The sequence below is a fragment of the Mixophyes fleayi genome, chromosome 11 (assembly GCF_038048845.1).
Source record: "Mixophyes fleayi isolate aMixFle1 chromosome 11, aMixFle1.hap1, whole genome shotgun sequence".
Classification (NCBI taxonomy): Eukaryota; Metazoa; Chordata; class Amphibia; order Anura; family Limnodynastidae; genus Mixophyes; species Mixophyes fleayi.
Genome location: NC_134412.1, coordinates 83,816,664 through 83,840,985, shown reverse-complemented (window position 1 = coordinate 83,840,985; position 24,322 = coordinate 83,816,664). Strand labels below are relative to the sequence as shown.

The 24,322-nt window shown below is 38.3% G+C and overlaps 1 protein-coding gene across 4 annotated transcripts in view; it reads right to left on the bottom strand.

Moving 5' to 3' along the window:
* The window catches only part of AJAP1 (adherens junctions associated protein 1), a 181,696-nt gene that overhangs the window by 12,032 nt on the left and 145,342 nt on the right, over positions 1-24,322 (bottom strand). Inside the window, exon 5 of one of the 4 annotated variants that reach the window (XM_075190007.1) lies at positions 7,363-7,493. The exons of 1 other annotated variant lie outside the window; for it this stretch is intronic. In XM_075190007.1, the coding sequence (XP_075046108.1) occupies positions 7,421-7,493 (73 nt within the window). In that variant the 3' untranslated portion in view covers positions 7,363-7,420. Of the gene's footprint in view, positions 1-7,362; positions 7,526-24,322 lie in introns of those variants that run through there. 2 more of the 4 variants (XM_075190010.1, XM_075190008.1) reach the window with 2 other exon arrangements.

Sequence of the window (24,322 nt, the reverse complement as noted above, 5' to 3'; positions counted from 1 at the left end):
TGTAGGGGAACCTGCTCCATCCACTATATACCTCTCAGTCTGTAGCTTCCTGCTGCCTCCATTCCCCTCCTCATATCATGTCACTGCCCCTGTCACATGCAGCCCTGTCCTCACTTACACATCACTCATCTCCTGATATACTCTGTGCTGCTGGGGACCCTGTTCCTTCCACCATATAACTCTCAGTCTGTAGCTTCCAGCTGCCTCTATTCCCCTCCTCACATCATGTCACTGCCCCTGTCACATGCAACCCTGTCCTCACTAACACATCACTCATCTCCTGATATACTCTGTACTGCTGGGGACCCTGCTCCTTCCACTATATAACTCTCAGTCTGTAGCTTCCTGCTGCCTCCATTACCCTCCTCACATCATGTCACTGCCTTTGTCACATGCAGCCCTGTCCTCACTAACACATCACTCATCTCCTGATATACTCTGTGCTGTAGGGGGGTTCTGCTCCTTCCACTATATAACGCTCAGTCTGTGGCTTCCTGCTGCCTCAATCCCCCCCCCCCCTCACATCATGTCACATGCAGCATAACTAACCTAATCAAACAAGTGAACAGGTCACTGCTTCCCAGAAAATCTACTCACTTTTCTCCTAAAATATATACTACAGTGGTTATGCTTGTGATCCAATTGGCTACAGGATTTTCTATCAACTTCAAAACAGGATAAACATAGACAAAGAGGAGTTAAAGACTGATAATAAAATGAAGCTTTATCTTACTCAAATGCACCTTAAAAAATGAAATATGGGGCAAGAAAGCATCAAGCATTTATTTATCCGTCATTGTACCTCTATTTTCACACAGCTTTCACCGATAAACATTTTATTACGTTTGCCATCTATGCAGCCTTCAGCCTAAGACATAACACTTGGACAAAACCAAATGCGGGGCCAACAAGTAGCCTTGTTCCTCCCTCATCAACCAGCAATATACTTAGATAAAGAGGGAAGTATATGATGCTGAACCTAATCTCAGTCATCAAGGTCCTTCACAGTTCTACAACTGAGCACAGGACAAACACTAGAAAGTCATGAGAAGACCATGAACATACAATATAGTCCAGGAGCTACACAGATTGTCCTTGATTCATTAATCACAGAAAAAAATATCTGATTTATTCTCTAGTTAGTGAAAGCTTAAACAAGGCTGAATACAGTACTTCAATATTTTCTATGAGCCTTTGCAAACAACATGTTCAGTGAACCAGATTATGTAATTTGATTAATCGGTACAGCCAAACAGTTATTTATTTCACTCTTCACACGCACCGCACACAACAGTAACATCCACACGAATACATACATTGAAAGACACAGTGACAGGGATTCACAAGCATGAGCTAGTTAGTTGGAAATATTTTGGGGATTTTCTATATATATATATATATATATATATATATATATATATATATATATATATATATATATATATATATATTAGCTTGATGCTAACAGCTAATCACACACTGTGTTATGACTATTGAAATGAATTCTAAAAATTAAACACTGCAAGGAATGTTCCACCTTGCCAGGGTTCTCCACTAAATGCTAAGCAGTTGGCTTGTTCTTGGGGGTCAGGGGGCTTAAAAATAGACACTGTCACACTTCTGGTATAACAAACGGAACAGGATTTATTTTTATATATATATATATATATATATATATATATATATATATATAAATCTCAAGTATCCAACAAGTGAAATCCACAGTCTTAAGACAGATAAAGGTCTGATAGAAGCATCAAGCAGATCACAAGAGGGAGCAAGGTTCTGTGGAAGCATCAAGTTCAGATACAAACACAATACTCAAGCAAAGGCTTCAAAACAGGAAGTGCCTTTTATAGGCCCAAACAGGAAATGAGATCCAAGATGGAATCTTCATGAGACAGTCCCGGCCATCTTGGATAAGGGCTATTGAAAAGACAAGTTTACAACAGAGATCCAAGATGGAATCTTCATGAGACAGCCCCGGCCATCTTGGATAAGGGCAATTCTAAGGGCAAGTTAATAACAGATACCCACTGCTACCTCAACATAATCGTCTGAGCATCTCACCAAGTTAAAACCTACACAACCTACACCTGGCACACTGGCAAATCTTAGGGGTATATTTACTAAACTGAGGGTTTAAAAAAGTGGAGATGTTGCCTATAGCAACCAATCAGATTCTAGTCATCATATATTTAGTACATTCTACAAAATGACAGCTAGAATCTGATTGGTTGCTCTAGGCAACATCTCCACTTTTTCAAACCCACAGCTTAGTATATATAGCCCTAAGTGTTGTAGAAGGAGCATCATTGAGCAAGGAGGCCGTTTAGTTCACACCCACGGATATTCGCTACTTCATCAACATTTTAACTCTTCTATATGACACTGGTTTCTTCACCTGAAGGACTCAGCTATGCAGGACGTTCATGTGGAGATTTTGAGATCACCTTCTGGCATTCTGCTGGGGATATGACTTGGATGAAAGGTTTCCATGACCATTGTTTGTACGTTAATTAGAAAACCCATCTCGGTATTTTAACACAGGTAGACCTGTATTTGCATTTAATGGCAACAGTGGCTCAGTGGTTAGCACTTCTGCCTTACAGTACTAGGGTCATGAGTTCAATTCCCGACCATGGCCTTATCTGTGAGGAGTTTGTATGTTCTCCCTGTGTTCGCGTGGGTTTCCTATGGGTGCTCTGGTTTCCTCCCACACTCCAAAAAACATACTGGTAGGTTAATTTGCTGCTAACAAATTGACCCTAGTCTGTCTGTCTGTCTGTCTGTATGTTAGGGAATTTAGACTGTAAGCCCCAATGGGGCAGGGACTCATGTGAGTGAGTCCTCTGTACAGCGCTGTGGAATTAGTGGCGCTATATAAAATAAATGGTGGTGAACTATGTTAAAGACTAATCAAATAATACTGAGTATATGGTTAAAAACTCTACTAGCATTAAGAAATATGGTATTAAAAAGATTTTGATTAAGCAATACTTTAAATCTTACCACAAATGGAAAGTTCATGGAAACTTGGAGGAATGCTCCCTATCAAGAAACTAGTGAGGTGGCAGCTATGTAAGTGATCAATAGCAAGAAATCATTTATTTTACTGGTACAGTTTAGAAAACTAATGGAGATATCTCATTGGTTGCTTCTCTTTTTCCAAACTTATTTATAGAACTGTTTTCAATCCACCAGTAAAAAGGCCTATCAGAAAAATGACAATGGAGCCACGCAGTGCATGGTCCAAATATATTTAGGAAAATGCTACAATTTCTTTCATTTGCAAGGTAACCTAAAGCCCAACAATTCAACGCTGCCTAGGAAATATATAACTGGAATCAAAATAACCATATTTGCAAAAGTAAACCTAATAATACGTTTTAAACTTGCAAACTATAATTTGTTCTTAAAGATTATAATGACAAAATATAACAGTATTCTGTATTGGAAATATTCAAGATCTCCTCGGTAAGGAGATTACTGCGCGCCACATAAGTACTACAGTGACTGCAGGCAGCTAACAGCATAACATTTGCTGTTAGCTGCCTGCCATTCTCCTTGAACAGGTGGCCCCCAACCCAATGAGTGCCGACAGGCCCCCCAGATGCCCGAGGCCCCTGGGCAGTAGCCCCTTTAGCCCTATTGTTAATCCGGCTCTAAGCACTATAAGAAGATTTAAATCTAAGCAAGATTACAGGCCTTAATTTTTATATTAAAAAAACCCTCTGAATAAAATAGCCTTTCAATATGTTGACTAGCCAGATCAGTATATATTCTGAGGTCACCTTTCAGCGTTCATTAGGAAAATGTGTGTATTATAAGCAATATTAACGTCACTTTGGAGATCCATGACATGCCTAAAAGCTGTTAGCCTGTGGCCTTTGTGCTTTATTATGGTCACATGACTACTAAATAGCTTAAAATATATTTTTCTATAAAAGTAGCCCCGGCATCATTTAATTTTTCATGCTTATTTTTGACATTAGACACAGTTAGATGTTTGAAGAATTAAAAAAAAGTTGACTAATGTTAATATTGCCTAGACCAGTGGTTCCCAAACTTTTGCAGTTCGCGGCACCCTTAGAGTCTCCAAATTTTTTTCAAGGCACCCCTCCAATATAATTATTGAGCAGTCCTGTTTTAGAAGTAGTTGGGTCAAAAAATTGTAATAAGTATTTAGGTCAGGACAGAAATACTTATTTAGTTGTATGCAAAAATGCCCCCTCTGCATCCAGACACTGCCCCCTCTGCATCCAGACACACTGCCCCCTCTGCATCCAGACACTCTGCCCCCTCTGCATCCAGACACTCTGCCCCCTCTGCATCCAGACACACTGCCCCCTCTGCATCCAGACACACTGCCCCCTCTGCATCCAGACACACTGCCCCCTCTGCATCCAGACACGCTGCCCCCTCTGCATCCAGACACGCTGCCCCCTCTGCCCCCTCCCGCAGCAGCTGTCACTGAATATCGACGCCAGTGACAGCTGCTGTGGGAGAGAGGAGGCTGCTGGGTCCCGGCACCCGGCGGATTGGTAAGATACTGTGTTCTTTCTTTCTTTTTTATATGGCTGGCCCGCGGCACTCCAGTGACAGCGCCGCGGCACCCCTGGGAGCCGCGGCGCACAGTTTGGGAACCGCCGGCCTAGACTCTTTGGGGTATATTTACTAAACTGCAGGTTTGAAAAAGTGGAGGTGTTGCCTATAGCAACCAATCAGATTCTAGCAGTCATTTATTTAGTGCAGTTTATAAAATGACAGCTACAATCTGATTGGCTGCTATAGGCAACATCTCCACTTTTCAAACCCGCAGTATAGTAAATACAACCCTTAGAGTAGATTTATCAAACTTTCTAAAAAGAAAATTTAATGTGTGGTCCATAGCAACCAATCAGAGTCTAGCTATCATTTTCTAGAATGCCCTAGATAAATGATAGTCAGAATCTGATTGGTTGCTATGGACCACACCTCAACTTTCCCATTTTAGAAATTTTAGTAAATCAACCCCTTTGTGTTTTTCATAACATGGACAGAGAGAGAGAGAGAAATAAAAAGAGAGGTGAAGAAAGAGAGGGATAGAGAAAGTGAAAAAGCAAGAGTACAAGACATAATACCATATTGTCACTAATACATTATTCCAAATATGTTGTTAGCAACACATACATTTTTACCACAGTAAATCAATAATTATTTATTCAGATATCACAAAACCTTAATATGTGAGTGTTATTATCCATCACATCTATCTCTCCATCCATCACATCTATCTCTCTATCCATCTCACATCTATCCCATATCTATCTTATATCTATCTCTTATCTGTCTATCTATCTCTCTCTCTATCTCTCCATCTCAATATTCAAATTTTATATGTGGGGGTTTAACCACTAACGTTTGACATAGACTCCAGAAGGAGCAAATGTTTAAGATGTGTTACACAAGTTCTCTTTCAATTTTTTTGGCATTAAACATGTTTAAAAGAAAATATTATGCATTTCTATGTCAAGCTACTTGCTCTAAGCAATGTAATGGAGCTATTACACTGCCAAGACATCAAATTTATGCTTTTGTTGTTGACTTTTTATTGTATTTGCTGCACTGTGCTCTAAATAAAACAAAATAAACAATAAAAGCAAAAAAAATAAAATTTGAGCCTTCAAAACCTTGTTGCATCATTCCTAGTTGTTCAGATACATACATATATATTTACCAAACATGCATTCATATGTTGTAAAAGAGAAAAGTCATATTTATACAAAACGCACATAAAATGTTATGTAAAATTAAACCTTCAATTTAATTACTTAAAGGTTATCTCCACCCCATATACATATTTCCCATTCATCAGCCTTGCGCTTTTATAACATAAGCGTAGATTTATCAAAAAGTGGAAGTGTTGCCCATTACAACCAAACAAATTCTAGCTATCATTTATCTAACACAGTCTAGAACATGATAGCTAGAATCTGATTGGTTGCTAGGGGCAACACCTCCACTTTTCCTTTTAAGACGGTTTGATAAATCTACTGCATAGCCTGTTATCAATAATTACAGATAAAGCAGTGTGTATTGCAGTATTAGGCTCACTTGAATCACCAGTCATAGCTATTTATGGTATATTAGATCATTATCACCCTTGGTTTTTTTTAAGTGAATGAGGATTAGATGTCACATACTGTGACGTGCACAGTAGTCTCTGGCAAAAAAAATCCACTTTAACCGGAATGCAATTAAGTTAACTCTATTTGTACCATTTTCACAGTTTATAGTGAACTGCTGACCACAATGACTGCAGGCTTGGAACTCTTATACCCCAGGCTATTGGCTGGGGGAAGTTCCGTGACAGAATGATAGCATCCTGTTTATTGCTAGAACTTGGGGCGATGGAACACTGACACTTCAGCTTCTACCCGGGAGCTGAGGCAGAACCTGTTTGTCTTTGTTGCTGGAAGTAGCAAATCTATATTAGAAAAAAAATGTATATATAAATGGGTGTTAAAAATAGGATCCTGAGACTGGACATAGCCTTAAAGTAAATTATATTGATTTATATTGCATTCATAGGGGCGTATTCAATTGTGAGCGTTAACGCTGCAAAACGAGCGCTCGTAAAATATTACCGTTTATACGGTAATATTGCGCGCGAAAAGCGTTAATACGGTAGTTTACCCGCGGAATTTCAGCTCGCCGCTCAGGGAGCGGCGACCTGAGATCCGCGAGTAATTACCGTATTAACGGTAAGATTTTTTGAGCGCTCGTTTGTTAGCGTTAACGCTAACAATTGAATACGCCCCATATTGTTATGCTGCCAATTTTGGTGTTGCGTTTTAGCCTATGATTAAACCTCTATATAGTATTATGGTAAATAAGCATTATATCAACTTAATATATACAATCAGCATTGTGTATGTTTGAAAGCATCATATGAAATCAATAAATATAATAAAATGTGAGTTAATTATATTTCATTTTTTATAAGATAATAAAATATAAAAATGTACAATTATAAACATTTTTTTGCAAGTCAAGTTTTATATGTCATACAACATAACGTGAATTCCCTTTATATTGGATCAGTTACCTGCACACAGTGGGAGTAGCCATTTTGTGGGCTGGTCTAACACTCAGCCTATCAATTCACTAGGGAGTAAGACATGAGTTTTTCAGTAGCGATATTTGTCCAGCCCACAAAATGGCTCCCATCACTGTTTACAGGCGATGGGTCCACTTTATGCATATATTATCACTAAAAATAAAATATCTCAGAATATTTAAAGCATATTTAGCCATCTTAAACCTATGTGGTGCAATATGTGGGGTAAAAAGGAAGATTTTCTTAAGAGCGGTACGTACCAGTAAATAGAAACATGACGTCTGCCCTGCCCCAGGAAGAAAAACAGACTTCAGCCAGTCAGCAGGAGATTTCAAACCATTTCTCAGACACAAAGGCCACTGGAATTAGATGCCGGTCAGAAGAAGTAGGTCTGCAGCGAGCAGAAAAAAGGGCTTGCGCGTGCTGATACGTAACACACAACAAGCAAGCCTAGTCAGGCCTGCTGCTAAAACGTCTTTAATTAAAGGAAACATGTTCTAAACTAATGCTTTAGTGGCAAGTTGGCCTCTTCTTATTCCTATAGGCTTCAATTTTATGCAATGACAATGGATTTAGCAACATAGCAACGTCTCATAGGCGAAAATACAGGATTACAAATATGGCGTGTTGGCAGCCATTTTGTGAGCTTAACCAATATTCACTAGGAACTAGAGACATCCCTGAGGCACAGTGCTTATACTTTAAAAATGTCACTAGTTGCTTATTAATCAATAGATCCATAGGTCACCCACAAAATGGCTACCTCCACTGCACAATTAGGTTTACATAAATAAAACATATTTTCCTGTTGCGGTATCATATAAGGTACATATGATTTTGTAAAGGACTATGTTTTTTTTTTAGGTGAGCAACAAACTTCAACTATCTGACAATATAAGTTGCTCGGTAAATAAAATAAAAAAAATTTAAGATTTGCATGAATGGCTAGAAATTTGAGGTGATTTTAAAGCCAAGACAAATGTCCACAAACCTGATCCACATGGACACATACATAATCTACCTCCCCAAACTGTTAAGCCATACCCATTAGGATTTTGGATAAAAAAAAATCCCATTTTTTTTGTGTCAAATTAAAATTACAGCTCAGACACAGAAGCAGATTTTCTTGTTTCTTTTTAAACTTAGAGTAGATTTTTTTAAACCTTCTTTAAAGGAAAGTGGAGGTGTTGCCCATAGCAACCAATCAGATTCATGCTATTATTTTCTAGAATGTACTGGCTAAATGATAGACAGAATCTGATTGGTTGTTATGAGCAACTCCTCCATTTTTCACTTTATAGAAGGTTTGATACTTTGCTTTGATGATATGCTTTCTAAAGTTTAGATTTGAACCCAAATGATGCTTGTTTATCTGTAGAGTGATCTGTTCGTAGGTTTTTATGTCATAAATTCTTACAACGTTTTTCATATCTGCTGCTGAGAAGCGCATACTGTAGACTAAAACAAAATTTTAATAATTGCAGTTTTAAAAAACAAATGTCTGCACTGCTTATTGTACTTTGCCTCTTTATGGAACGGCCTCATATTAACTGACGATTATTCTCTCCCCTTAGTAACTACAGAGATAAACAGAACAGTTAATCCTCAAGTATTGAACCTCAGTCAGATTTCGGGCAGCAAGCTGCTTTATTTAACTTGTGGACTCAAGATCATGAGATATTTCATAGGCAAACCGAGGGGGGTTGCATAGTGCTTGGAAACCCCCCTCCAAGCCTGGGGCACTGTGTAATTGAGGCGTGCACCTAAACAGTAGTGCATGCAGCATTGCCCATGTATATTATAGGGACAGGGAGAGTTGGAGAGCAGCCAAGTGCTCTCTAAAATTATAGCCCCGCCCCCATGCATGTTGGTCACGCCCATTGGCGGCGTGGTGTGGAAACCCCCCTCTGCAAATCCTGTGTTTGCCCCTGTATTTACTGACTAAAACTAATACATTTTTAGGGCATGTTCTGGTGATTTTTACCACAAACAAATGCTAGCACTCAGGGGCCTATTTACCAAAACCCTGGCCTATGTGAAGACTATCACCCGGTATGGTTGGCGAAAGCTCTTGCTGGGGTCTCTGACGAAGGCTTCCCAAGTATCTTTGCTGTCCAGCTATAAGCGCTACCTCAGAATGACGAGTTGCAGCTCTGCCCAAGGAAAACACCTTTTTTTATTTAAATAAAGCATTTTTTCCTTAATTCTAACGTATGAATATATATCAGGGGCAAACGCAGGATTTGTAGAGGGGGGTTTCCACACCACGCCGCCAGTGGGCGTGACCAGCATGCATGGGGGCGTGGCTATAATACTAGACAGTACTTGGCTGCTCTCCAACTCTCCCTATAATATATATGGGCAATGCTGCGTGCACTACTGTTAGGTGCTCTTTTCGAGCAGAGCCGTGTAAAGCGGGGTCAGGGTCCAGCCACCTCAATTATACAGTGCCCCAGGCTTGGAGGGGGGTTTCCAAGCACTAAGAAACCCCCCTCGGTTTACCTATGCATGCATGCATATATATATATATATATATATATATATATATATATATAAGCACGGGCCTATGCTCTTACACTGGCTTGGCGAAGTGGATAAATTCAGCCTTACCGCTGATGACCAATATCGTCAAAAAGCTGAGTATCATGGCCCAGTGAAAATTTATTGGCAAATTATGGCAAAAGAGGGTTTTCTATCGCAGTAATAAAAAATAGGCCCCTAAGACTGAAAGTACCATGTAGTTAGTATTTAACAGTGTGAATTAGTGTATTCTAGTCCCATGGTAAGAAAAGAATCCCCTCGCTATTTATTTACTTGCAGCTACACCCCAATGTGATCACTACCACAAAAAAAAATAGTACTTTGCCCCGCACTTTCAAATATACTATTTCTTTTATAAAATGCAAACTACCCAAGAAAAAATAAAAGGCAACTATAATGATTATTCTATAATCGTTACATAAATTGACTAACAAGCTATTTCAACCTTTCAGCGTGTAAAGGCAAATGTATTTCTGCCATGTCTTGCACCCACTATTGACTGACTTCATTAAACTGTTATTTTATCCCAGCCCTCTGAATTCTTCTTCTGTTCTTTACACTGCTGGAATTTTAAGTTGCAATAAGAGATTTATTTTATTCCCAATCTCTTCAAAGAGTTATTTGATGTCCCTTTATGGTAAAATGAACACAAAAGAAAATTTATGTGCCTGTGTCTAGCAACTCCGGTGAATTTGGAAAGTTATTTAATGGTAAAATAGCATATAAAATCAAATGAAATGATCAAACACAAACATTCAGGACCACGGCCTCTGTGACTGCCGATATTTTAATTCATTGTTCTATTATTTATAACTTCACTTTTAAAACTTTTAAAACAAGGGCAAAATATCAGTACACATTCATCACAATCCTTAAAACAGCAACCCCATAAAAAAATCCAAGGTGTGTCATTCGTTATTACCTAAATCTCTGTGGCAAGCTATAAAAATAATGCTGGTATCTATCATTTTCCTTGTTTTTGTTTCCTTCTGGCTGCTATTAATAATGTATAATTCTACTTAGCATCATTGAACTTCCATAGCAACCACAGTCACATGACACAAGATGTGGAAGCTTTGGAATGCCCCTCTGAGCTCTGCCTCCCCGATCCTCCTCCCCAAACTGCTATATCATGACATGCTGAGAGCTCTGAGACTGTGTCTGTGTAGAAGGCTGACTGTGTCTGTGTCTGGCTGTCATATCTGTCTGCCCTCCAGAGAGATTTTAAAAAAGAGATGGTTTGTAGAAAAACAACAGCTAAGAAACTATCAGATGCCAGATTAAAGTATACTCAACTTGCTCTTTTTTTAAAATATCTTCAGTAGGGGATTGCTGCTTTAACATAACGTTAGTTACATGGGTGTGATGATGGTTTTTTAATCTTGTTTTAGCAAGTATTAAAACAGTTTTGTTTGCTAAATGTCTGTGAATGACCTGTAACTCCCTAACGTAACGTTTACAGAAATAAATGGCCCTTTGCTTGCCCTAAGCTAGTAAGAGGTCTGCATGAAATTATTCAGTAGCCTCATAGGTTCTCTTAGGTTCCACAAGGAGGCAGTAAATTAACTTTGCAGAGTCCACAGCATGAGATCAGAGCAGCAGCATTCAGAATGACTTTGTCCTCGCCAATTAGGAAAAATTATTTAGTGTGCAGGAGAGATCTATTGCTTGTTACCCAAAGCATGCTGAACCATAAATACAAAGTCAGCAATTCTGTCATCAGTACTCGAGTGGTTACTTGCCCACTAAGCAAATGTAAAATACTAGGGTAGGCTTTTTTTTTTAACTTTTATACTGTTTAATTTCTCTTAAGAGCATTCTTGTTTGTCGTGCACAGTTGTGATTGTATGACATAGTAGAACATACACTGCTCAGATGCTTGAAGAATCCCGTCCATTCTCTACATTTACAAACCAACAATTTTAGAAAGAACGCGCGTTATGGAACAAAACTTGTAATTTTCCTCCTGTAATCGACTACAACTCGAATCAACAAATAGTTGAAGCCACCGTGGTCAACCTCAAACATTGATACATTTCAGATATATTCTTAGAGGCCAATGGATCCAGCAAAGCATTAGTTTACGGCTAAATAAAAAGCAATGAACTATTTTCAACCAATGCAATATATCAATGAATAAAGTAACAGTGATGAACACATACAATGTCCAACATGACGCACAAATGATACCTAAAAAAGAAAAGGCGTATTAAAAAATTCTACTTATCCCAGCTTGAAGAGACTAGGAAACATTATGGGTTTTTTTACACACATAGGCGAAATGGTTTGAAAATTCTTGCCAATTGATTACTGCAAAAACGCAGTTCATTCCAATTTAAAACTTTTGTAGCTTCTATTCAACGGAAATTCATGGCAAGCTCCTTAGTCCCCACATACAATAATAAATAAATGAATCTGATACCATATTTGCTTTATGATAACATCCATGTGTTAAATTCAACACATTGGTTCTCCATAGTGTATACATGATCAAAGTGTTACGGTAGGGAGTTACGATTCATTTTGTTTTAGCATTACATGCGATCCAGTGATTCATGAATGTTACAGTATACTAAGGTGAACCAAAACGTGTGAACAAGTCTTGAATGTATGCAACGCAGAAGTCCATCAGAACGAATGAAAACATAGGATCAATCTATATGCACAAAACATTCTGTCAAACTTATTAAAGGAGGAGAATGACACCTTAGGGGCAGATTCTATTAGCTGTGAGGTTCTGCTTAATACGGAACATTTCCAGCTAATATGGTGCAGAAACCAACGCTCATTTTCTATCACATCTCTATGGGACGTATGGGAAAGTGAGCGGAGATTGTAGCAAAAACTTCAACGCCATGTGTCTGCGCGGACTGTTCCGGAGAAACATCGCGTCACCTTGCGGCTAGCTGAACCTGCCCTTTGGAATGTTGGGGATAAACTCCAGTTCCAATACTATCCCATTACAGGCAACATTCTAGAGTCTTGAAAAGGAAAAGGAATAAGTAGGACGTGAATGTTTGAACTTTCTGAGCTTTTAATGTATTTTAACTATTAATGTATTTTTTACTTTACCTTTGTATAGAAATTATTTTGTACTAGATAAAAGACAACACAACCAAATATTTATATATATAGATGTACGTATATAAATAGAAACATGATCTCTCATACTCAACATTTATATTTATTTTATTGACAACAAAAAATGGGATCTGTTCTTTTGCATTAGATTCTGCTTCAAAATGTAACAAAATGTGTCACATGCCTGAAGGGCTTTGCAAACTAGGGCACCTGATCTAGAAAACCAACTTACTTTATCACCATCTCTACTTGTCTGTTGCTTATATTTCTTTATTTGAGGGTTTTTTTCCCAAAAGCAGGTATAAACGCAGATCAAGGGGTCTATTTATTAAATAGAGAAAGGCCCCCCTCCCATTTTAGGGCTTCTCCCTATTTATCAACGTCCCTGGCCGGTAAGGATTATCGCCGGCTATTGGCGAAGCATCTTCAGAACATGGTAGTATATTTAACAAGGACATAGCAGGGGGGTCAGTATTGCAACAAAATTATTTGTTAGTATAATAAATAAACCCCAAATGAGTACAGGTGATTACATACACAGTAGTCAATATTACATGACTCGGGGATTTGAACATAGTCGCGTATGATTAACACTGAAAGCTGTAACTTAATTGAGGCAATATCAACACATATTGAGATAAGTGAATCAACGCCTTGGGCCTGATTCATTAAGGATCTTAACTTAAGAAACTTCTTATTTCAGTCTCCTGTAAAAAACCATGTTACAATGCAAGGGGTGCTAATTAGTTTTCTGTTTTGCACATAAGTTGAATACTGGCTGTTTTTTCATGTAGCACACAAATATCAACTTTAAATGTCAGTGTACAAATAAGCTATCAAGTATTTGTGCGCTACATGAAAAAACAGTCAGTATTAAACTTATGTGCAAAACAGAAAACTAATTTGCACCCCTTGCATTGTATCATGGATTTGTCCAGGAGACTGAAATAAGATGTTTCTTAAGTTAAGATCCTTAATGAATCAGGCCCCTTGTCTGTAGGTGGTATCATGTTCTGTAGTACTAACCAAAGCAGAGAAGGTAAAAGCAAGTGCATCTTCTAAAGTTCATTAGTGGGGGGAATGGGTAAGGGTAAGAGGCAGGGAGAGGAGGGGTGAAGGGAGGAGGATGAGTAGGGGGGATGTTTGTATTGTTGTTGCTATCTGCGCTATGGGGTACCTGGGACTGGCGTAGCATGGAAAGTATCCCATGAAATCCAAATTTTGCGGAATTTCTGAAACTAGATAAACCAAATGTGGTTCGTTATTTACTGCTGTGTAAGGGGCATCTGGTCTCTTCCCATGGGCAGTTTGCTGTGCCGCACATGTGCATTATGAGTTTGTCTGTGTTTGTCGATTTGTGATACGGCAGCACATAGTAACACCTCTAGAAAGGTCACATTTAAGAATACTCCTGTGACACTGGAGATTAAATTGGGCAGCACGGTGGCTGAGTGGTTAGCACTTCTGCCTCACAGCACTGGGGTCATGAGTTCGATTCCCGACCATGGCCTTATCTGTGTGGAGTTTGTTTGTTCTCCCCGTGTTTGCGTGGGTTTCCTCCGGGTGCTCCGGTTTCCTCCCACACTCCAAAAACATACTGGTAGGTTAATTGGCTGCTATCAAATTGACCCTAGTCTGTCTGTTTGTATGTCTGTGTGTGTGTATGTTAGGGAACTTGTAAGCTCCAATGGGGCAGGGACTGATGTGAGTTCTCTGTACAGCGCTGCGGAATCAGTGGCGCTATAGATATAAATAAATAGATGAAGATGATGTTCCAATAAATACTTATTTTCAGACAGGACCATCAGGTGTCTAATGTGTCTCCTCTCATAGCAGATCCACTCTTTCTAATACAGTTTTCACTAATAACTTCAGCCATTGGGTGACAAGATAAGTCACCTGTACTTTGCTACATGCATGTATAATTCAAATTATGTGGTTTCCATTCAACCTTTCCTATTAAGATCTACTAATGTACATATTCCCTCATCGTTCATAGTCAGGGGAGAGTTAGCAAGGAGGACAGGAGGACACTAGCCCCACTGGGCAACTGTTATTCTTATAAATGTGTTTCAGAGTCTGGTGAGGCTTTTTCAGTCTTACAATTAGTACAAAGTCACTGTATATACACTGTATATACAGGCCTACCAGCATTAAAGGGAACAGAATAGAGGCCGTATCCTTGGTCCTCCCAGCCACATTCTTGATCTGCCAATCACAACTCCTTTTTACTAAGACCATTGTTAGGGGAGGTGTATTTGGCACATACAGTATGGGTTGGTTATTTGTGTTGATTGGCCCAGCATTAAACAGTCATTTAGAAGATTTCATTTTGCTTCATTTAACCATAGCCACGATTATCCAGCAGAGGGCACAGATGCTAGTCCCATTGCTGTGCCTTAGGCCAAGTGTCTTGCCCTTGCCCCTTAGGTCAAACATTTTCAATCCCTACAGTTAAACTTTCAGAAAGTCTCTGCGCACTTTTGCTGACTAGTTACGTTATTTATACAGAGTATAAGTTACCTATAAAGCCTCCACAATTCCTCTCTTCCCTACATCACTGTCCTTATCTCAAAATATACCCCCGGCTCGACCCCTACACTTGATTTCTCACCTGCACCTCTCCTCCCCGGTTATCACCTCCTCCAGCTCCAGGCCCCAAGACTGCTCCTGAGCTGTCCCCGACCACTGGAACTTCCTACCTCACTCTACAAGTCTATCCCCCAATCTTAAATCCTTCAATCGTTCCCCCATAATGCACCTCTTCTTATTCACCTACCCTCTTGCTTTTCTGCCCTGTCTACTCCATCTGCCTCTCCCCTCCTCAAGCTCTGACGAATAGGGTCCTCTCCACCCTTTGTCACCAGTCTTTTGGTCCTGTCTGTATGTCCCTGTTACATTGTACGCTGCATATGTTATGCTGTAATGTGCTATTTACTATGTTAGATATGTATATTGTTGTACTTGTTTTATACTAATTTGTGCCTAGTTATCTGGTTACTGTATTATTATTGTGTTTATGTATTATTACTGTATTTGTTTTGTATTGATGTACCCTTGCTGAACAGCGCTGCTGAATCTGTGGGGCCTTATAAATGAACAATGATGATGAAGTTATCCATCGCTCTTTTTTCCAGACGAGCCCCCAATTTCCCTCTTTTGTTTTTATTGTGCATAGAGGACAAGTTAGTGAAAATAAAATAAATATACTCCTACATTTATAACTCACAAGGACAATTAAGCAGGAGTTTAGCCTGATGTTCATTTTAAAATAGATTCTCTCCTTTGTTATCCAATTAAAGACAAATGTATTGTTATTTCAAGTTTCAATTATGGAATGCGGATAGAAAGGTATTGTTCAAATATATGTGAACTAAAGAACAAAGAATAATTAACAATATTAAATAAACTGTTTGCAAGTTCTACAATATGTGGCTTGGTGAGTAAAAGGCACTAAAAGAATGTATTTTATTGAATGAATAAAAAATTAATATGGCAGGAAGTTTAGCTGAATCCCTGTCTGCATTATTCTTGTCCTGATTGAATAGTTTCTGCGTGTAGACTAATGGAAAGGAGGTGGTATGACATCTCTCTGGGCACTGTATGACATCACTCTGGGCACTGTATGACATCACTCTGGGCACTGTATGACATCACAGGCTGAATTGTTGGGTCCAAAAAGTGCTGGAAATGTCAGAGAGCATAAGAGGGATACACACAACTCGCTAAAGAGCCTTTTGAAGAGTAATAGCATAAAACTATATCCAACGTTGCCATTGCTAACAATCCATTTTACTTTGAGGAGATCACAACGGAGCTTTTATTTACTTAAAGGCTTATATAGTTAAGCTAATGCATAACTGTGCATATAAAGTATTTGTCATGCCCAGAACTGTTACTCATAAAGTTTTAATATTCTCTTTTTATAAAGTACTATAAATATCTAATTTATTGATGTTTCTAAATCATTATTGCATAATAATGACTTGAACTATACTGTTTATTGTCATTTGTCCATTTCATTTAAAAGATTGATATTAATTAAGGTTAGTATTAATTATTGAGTATTATTACTATTATTGTATATCTTTAATTACAGATAATTTTAATCCCCTTATTTCTGTTTTAAAACAAGCCAAATTACAAACATAAAGGCATCAGATCTGACCATATATATATATATTGAGAAAAGAAATAGGATTTTTCTGTCGCACCAATTGTTGGGAGTTATAGTACCCAAGGTTCCCATTATAAAAGTAAATTATTTTTTTTCTGACCATGGGGTGCAACCAACAACCTGACAATTGGAAACGAAAAGAGGAATGAACCTCTTTCCTCTTTTCTTTTCCAGATGTAATATATATATATATATATATATATATATATATATATATATATATATATATATATGTCAGGAATCGCACTTGTACATGTTGTTATCAGTTTATGGAATTTGCTCTATTGATATGCAATTTATTGGTGGTGTTCTGATTGATTGTATATGCTACTTGTCTTGGCATGTTAACCATTATGTCTGCCTTCTCATTTAGCTTTTTTTAATAATACTTTTTAGAGATTAGATAATGAGATTTAATATCATTTTGTAACATTTACTGTGATCTCCCCTGGCCATATTTACATCTACTATTCCCTTACCCACCAGGAGTGATTATGTCCTTAATTAGTAACTGTGCACCCATATGCTTATAATCCTCTATCAAATACACTCCCCCTCCTCCATTATCTATACAGTTAAAATAGGTGGTTTGTAAACACCAAGTAGCAAAAAACTGAAATGAATGGAAAAAAAGTGAATACAACGTAAAACAATTTCTTTGCTGCCCCTGAACAATGCTGCCCTTTGCACATGTCTAGCTTGCTTACATTGTAAATAAAAGTTTGGATGTCTTTTATTGTACACAACATCCACATTGTACAAATTCTATATGTATTTTCTAGATTGTGCCCCAATTAAGGACCTCATTTAGAGTCGGACGCAATGTGCGTCTAAGACTTACATGACAGAGTAGGAGTGGGAGTGTGCCGCAGCTTGGTAGGGTATTATGAGTGGCATGCAACCACAGTTGTGTCCCACTCGTAATACCCCTCTGTGCTGCAACCAATTCCTGCAGCTAGCTAACTACTTGCTCCACCTAATTCCTGACGCACTTTGTCAGTCTTGTTTGATGTGTGTTCCGCCTGCGTCTTGATCCGACTAGGGTAGTTTTTGCGGGTTGACACCCATGGTATCTGAATTATTCATGGTCACGCCTACATAACTGCAGAATGGCAGGGAACTGTTGCTTACTGCGCATGCCCCATCAGTGGAAATGTGCAGGATGCGCCTGAAACGGACTTTGCGTCTGACTCTAAATGAGGCCCTCAGTGTATAAATGAACACTGTTTAATCAACTATTTTACTAATTAAAGATTTTTTTTAACACTCATAAAGCTCACCTTTTTGTTTGTTACCATTAGTTCCCGTTTCTTAAAGAGTGTTGATGTGTGGATACACTACTAATCTGTTAACAGGTCTAATATTATATGTATTCCTAGGTGAAGTCATATTTCAGAAGCAAACCACAATTGGAGATGGAACTATTTAGCGAACAATAGCGCTTGACATTACATTCAATGCAATGATCCCACTGATTATTTGGATAGATTCCATTCATAGGGACTAGCACATGGCAAAATTTATTCATAGAATCTCTTGATGTATTAGAATGCTCAGGGAATTGAACATGTAACATGTTATCAATGTCCTTTCAAGGAATTCAGTGTGATGTCCATGTACATTCTGCAGCTGAAATCTCAATTCCCTTCCTTTGGCAACGATACAAGAACGGAGGCAGTAGCTTCAGGGAGTATGGCAGATGGTGTGCATTGATATGATCCATACGAGCGCAGTGTTCGGTGAGGTAGCAGAACTTTTGATGGGGGGAAAAGTGACAATGCAAACATCAAATCAACTCAGCAGCGCTAAAACATTTGATTGGGTTTTATTTATAATTTAACATCATATTGTAATATTTGCAAACTTCAGCTTTTAGCTTTCCGCTGTGGCCTGAACGCATATTGCAATGTTGTATATCAATTTTACTCTTTTTCTACTTTGTGATTGAATGTATCATTTCATCTTTGAGAAATTCTAGCATAAAACTGTCCTCGCTGAAGTAACAGAAAGGGTTAGGAAAACCGTTCTGCTTCCCACTAGGGACATAATGCAATGAATCCTCTCCGTTTCAGGAGAAGAGATTTCTGGTAAACTATTAAAATTAGTCACCTGACCACAGTCATTTACAATGGTAACCTTTTGAGTTAATGATTTGCCAACTGGTCAGCTTCACATCTTCCTTATCCTGTACTGATGAGCCCTAACAAGGGCAGAATGATCTGTATTGTGCAGGGATTCAAAGGGCTGCTATGTAAATGACATTTCCCAAAGGAATTGGTTATCTGCAGCATAAAACTGAATGTTCAATTAAATACTGTATATCGTAGGTTCAAACAACTTCACAAATACCTGCGACCATTATGAAATTAGCCTATTTGCAGTAATACTACAAACATAGTTTTACAATGAATGAGAACTGAATACAAACTGAATACTTTAAAGCAGGCCTGTCCAACCTGCGGCCCTCCAGGTGTTGTGAAACTTCAAGCCCCAGCTAGTAGACAACCTGTTGATAGCTGTAAGAGCATGCTGGGACTTGTAGTTTCACAACATCTGGAGGGCCGCAGGTTGGACAGGCCTGATTTAAAGGGATTGTAGATAAAAAAAAATCCCAATTTATTTAATCACTTAATATATCCTACATGATCCTAATTCTGCTTATACAAGATTCTGTACCAGATAGTTCAAATAAATGGGTGGTTCGTTCTGAATTCTGCAATGTTACTGTAATGTTTTTGTCACCATCTTTAATTTAAATTTGAAGAAGTTGGTTTTGGTAATGAAATATAGAGCAACTTTTAAGGATTTTGATAGGCGGATCTGTGAAAGTCTTCTCTTTTGAAAATGATTTTACTGTATTTTATTTAAAATTTAGGTCTTATTTGGGCTTTTTTAACTTTTTAGCCCATCTCTCCAAACCCGGAATAGTTGTTGGGCATGGGTTTTCTGCAATCTGTATACTGTATAGGGCATTTTCCATAACTTGCACTGATGAGCAGTGACGGGGCAGGAACAGTGGTATGGACCTCTCATGGGGGCGATTATGGTGGCTCCATCTGAGCTGAATTATGGGCGGAGGGAAGTGACTGCACTCAAAAGCTTTCTTTTGGTCTGCACGATCACACTCCTGTAGCCAGGGGGTGCCAGCAAATGGCCATACAAGGACCTGAGACTCCTCTCAGCCATTCCACTGATAAGATCTAAGTAAGCAGCTGTTTATATAATTGAAGATTTAATCCCTTGTTTTATTTTTTTTATTTTTTTTCATTTAGTAATGCAATTCTAATTTTTGTAGTATGTACATGTGAATACCTGCTGTTTCTAATGTGAAAACTCCCATAATTGGCTGAGTGCTTGGTCACAGAGAAGCACGTCCCAGGCTGGGCCCATCACATGAAGATCACATCCACTCCTGGGACAACCTTATTAGCCCAGTACTCCCCACAGCCGATGTCGATAAATATTACGGCACAGCCGCCGGTTTCCATCCCCTTTAAACTACTTCATAACAGGGCGCTAAACCAATAAAAAATATAATGAGAAGTTATAGAAGAGCATAAACTGTACTGTGTTTCCTTTGTTTGAATATCAGGACAGCCCTGCTTACTTAAAAAAAAAACGTTCAGCAGCCGCTAACCAGCCACTGCCATATTTACGTGAAAATCCATCTCACAGCTCAAGTGGCAGATTTGGATCACACAATAAAAGTCTAAAAATATAAGTAACTAAAACGAATATCTAGAATGATGCATAAGCAGTTTTGATGCAATATATCAAAACAAGCAAATATTAGGCTTGAATATGCAGATACATTGTTAAACCAGAGATTAGCAACACGTTGCTACAATTGCCCATATACATCCAGTGTAACACTCAAATTGACTTCATTAGAACAAGATGGTGTCCAGTCAGGTAACAATTAATGTTATTTTGTGCAAAGAAAAATAAATCAATATATTGTCACCCATCGTCATTAACCAGGTATAAATATTGTCCATCAATAATAGGAAAATACAGCTATGTAAATAATATACATTAACGTAATAACTTTTATAAACATCTATGGTAAGTAGAAGGGATCATGTAGGGTTTCTCCTCAGAATGTGAGATGATGATTTTTATAGAGGATTTGATCCAAAAATAAATTTGTAATTATTACATATAAGGCACATTTCAGAAAATGTTGGATAGACCATAAAGAGAGTGGAACCCCTCCGGGCCACATTACAATGACTATCACTATAGGCTGGTAGACAGGGCAGCAGCACGGGACGTACCTGGCCAAATAGGGCATGCCAGGATTGGACGTGAGTATCACATGACTGGCTTACAGCCTACCCTGGGACCACGCCCCTTCAGTGAATGGAAATCACACTAAAAGCAGTGATTAAAGTGAGGGTTAGTATAGTCTATTCAATAAATGTACTGTGCACTCGGGACATTGTTTTAGTGCTATCCATGTTAAGCTACTCGACTTCTCTTACTATAACTGTTCACAAAGCATTTCTCTCCATGGCTGAGTTAATGTAACTCAGCCATGGACTTAGCCAGCTTCTGAGGTATAGCAAACAGACTGTTAAAAGGCTCAAGTCAAGAGGGAAATTGTTCATCTAATTATGGCACATAGCGAGACATGGCCAGTTGGCCTCCTGCAGTGACATTCAGTATCCCATTATTGATCGTGAAAATCTTCTTCCTACTCTTTATTTTAATACCGTTCGTCACTTTGCCGGGGAACGTCATGTATTAAAGAGGTTTTCAAACTTTAAGTGACTTTAATCTATAGCTATGTGTGTCACACCCTGAAACTTTTACTATCTACATGACTTTATCTGCTTGGTTTCCAGCTGTGGTTTCCAACCAACGGGTAAATGCATCAAGCCGAGAGTTTTTCGGCGGGCTTAAAAAGTGGAGATGTTGCCTACAGCAACCAATCAGATTCTAGCTGTCATTTTGTAGAATGTAATAAATAAATGATAGCTAGAATATGATTGGCTTTTCAAACCCGCCGGAAAACTCTCAGCTTGATACATTTACCCCCATATCTTTATTTCAGCAGACAGAGTTGCTCATTTTTTTTCTTGCATACGACACAACTCAGCTACCAGTTATATTTAGAGATCAGTTCTGCGTCGTATCCCAGGGCAACGAAACTCCACTTGATGTAATAAAGACGAAACCGAGAAACGTAAGAGTACGTCGGAAATATAAAACAATGTATTTAGTAAAGTTTGCAGGAGGGAATGTACAAGCCAATAAATTAAAGTTGGCTAATGGTGTATAACCCTTTATCTTTAGTTTCCTTTTAAATATATATCTACAAATGTAAAGCAAAATATATGACAAAGTTCTTCATTTTCCGTTGAATAGATACAGTAGTTTTAATAATTGGATTTATTAGGATTTTTAATGGTACGTTTTAGTGAATCCCATGAATGCATATAAGCCTATATTATTTATCAAGTAATAAAACACAAGTTCTGAAGAAAAATATACAGTAATATTGGCTAAGAACAATGTCCAAACTTTTTTTTTCCCTTGATCAACGAATAATATCAGCAGTTCTGGTAAATGGTAAACTTTAATCTGTCACCATGGCAGGAACAGTCTCCTCCATCCTGGAATCACCAGTTACTGTTAAGGCCTATATAAACAGCTTCAGCATGTCAAGTCCTCATAATGTGTTACATGTGATGGAAACGTATATTGGACTACCTCTGCATTTAAGAAGAAATTCCAATATAACAACCATGCACATTTGAATGAGGCAATTTTTAATTCTTGGGAGTCCAGTTTGATGAAATGTTTATGTGGCAGTAAAGGTAAGGAAATTCATGAATGATTTTTAAACAATATATTATTTAAAAAAACTGATGCGTTGAAGGTATAGACACAAGAATATGTTTAAGCTCTGGCTGTCTACTTGAGGAAATTACTGTTCTGAACTTATTTACTGCTGACTAAAGGGCAAGATCTATAGCAAATCTATATAAAACCCCACATTTCTTCCCCAAGACCAGTCTTATATTATACTTTTTATCTATAAAGGGGTAATCCCGCTACAGTTCAATAAAATAAACTGGAATATATAATCTAGTCAGTATGACTGAATAGGAGGGTTATCTTACATCGAAGCTAAGTAATCACTTATTTATATAAACAAATGACACCTTTTTTTAAGTAACACTCACACTTGAAGTTTTACTGTGTTTTAATAAACCACATTAAAATACTTCCATGTGTTGCGTTGCGTTTCTATAAACAGCTCTGTCGTGTTATGAGGTTAAAAACTATAAACATGCGGACTATGTGTGAATTGTTTGATAGGTACTAGTAGGGGAATTTTACAAACTGTCTGTGCAGTGCATTATGTCTGTCTGTTTTTACAAACAGGTCAAGCTGTTGATGACTCGGAGTGGATGACTCAATGTTGATAAACTTACTGCGCAATGGGCATTTGCAGGCACACTCCAAACTATAGTTCCTCCTATATACAAAGTTACAAATTCTAACCCCTTACCCCCTCCCCATATAGGTAAACATTTCCCAGCGCCGGTTTATGCACGCGCATATGCTCCCACACTGGCCTGGCAAAGCGGTAAGTTTAGTCTTACCGTTGCCAGCCATTATCCCCGGGGGGCTCAGTGTTGCGCTGCCCAGTAGGCTAGTTACCATGATTGGAGAACAGCCACTCTACAGATTTCAACAAAAAAGTGGCCGATTAGAGGGGTCCTACAATTATATTTCATCCAGTGTGTGTCACACATTTTGGGACAGTTCCAGGGTGCCTGGTTCATGGCCGCAGAGCAGAGTTCTTTCCCTTGAGCTGGCCTTTCTCCACTAGGAAATAGTGAATCATGAAACTCAAGGCTGACGACAATAAGCAACAACCCTTAACTGCAATTTAATGTCAGGTACCCTGCACATTCCTCATTGCTATTTCACAACAGGGGGGTTGTGCATACTTCAGTCGAATTTAATATGTAGGGCCCACTTTATTCTAAGTTCTGTTCTTTGTGATAATTAAGTTAATACAATAATGCAGTGGGTATTTTTCCAAAGGTTGCTGAAAAGTTTGATTTGTTGACCAAGAGAAAAGAAAATGTTTATGTCTACCATGATAACCTCTGGCTTGACAGAAATCAAATATTCTGATTTAGAGACAGCAATTATGGCATATTTTTATAAGAACTAGCCGAATAATATACAAAAACAGTAGTGGTTCTAAACTTCCTTCCCCTGATTCTGTATGCTCTCCTAAAAGCCGACAAAGTGTACCAATTCCTGTGAAAATGTAATTTTATCAATACAAATCAACATCTAATTTCCTTACTGTTATTTAATTAATTATTATTAATGTTACCAAAACAAATGTTTGAGGAAGTGTGCCACAAAATAATTATATTGTGTTGTATTATCAT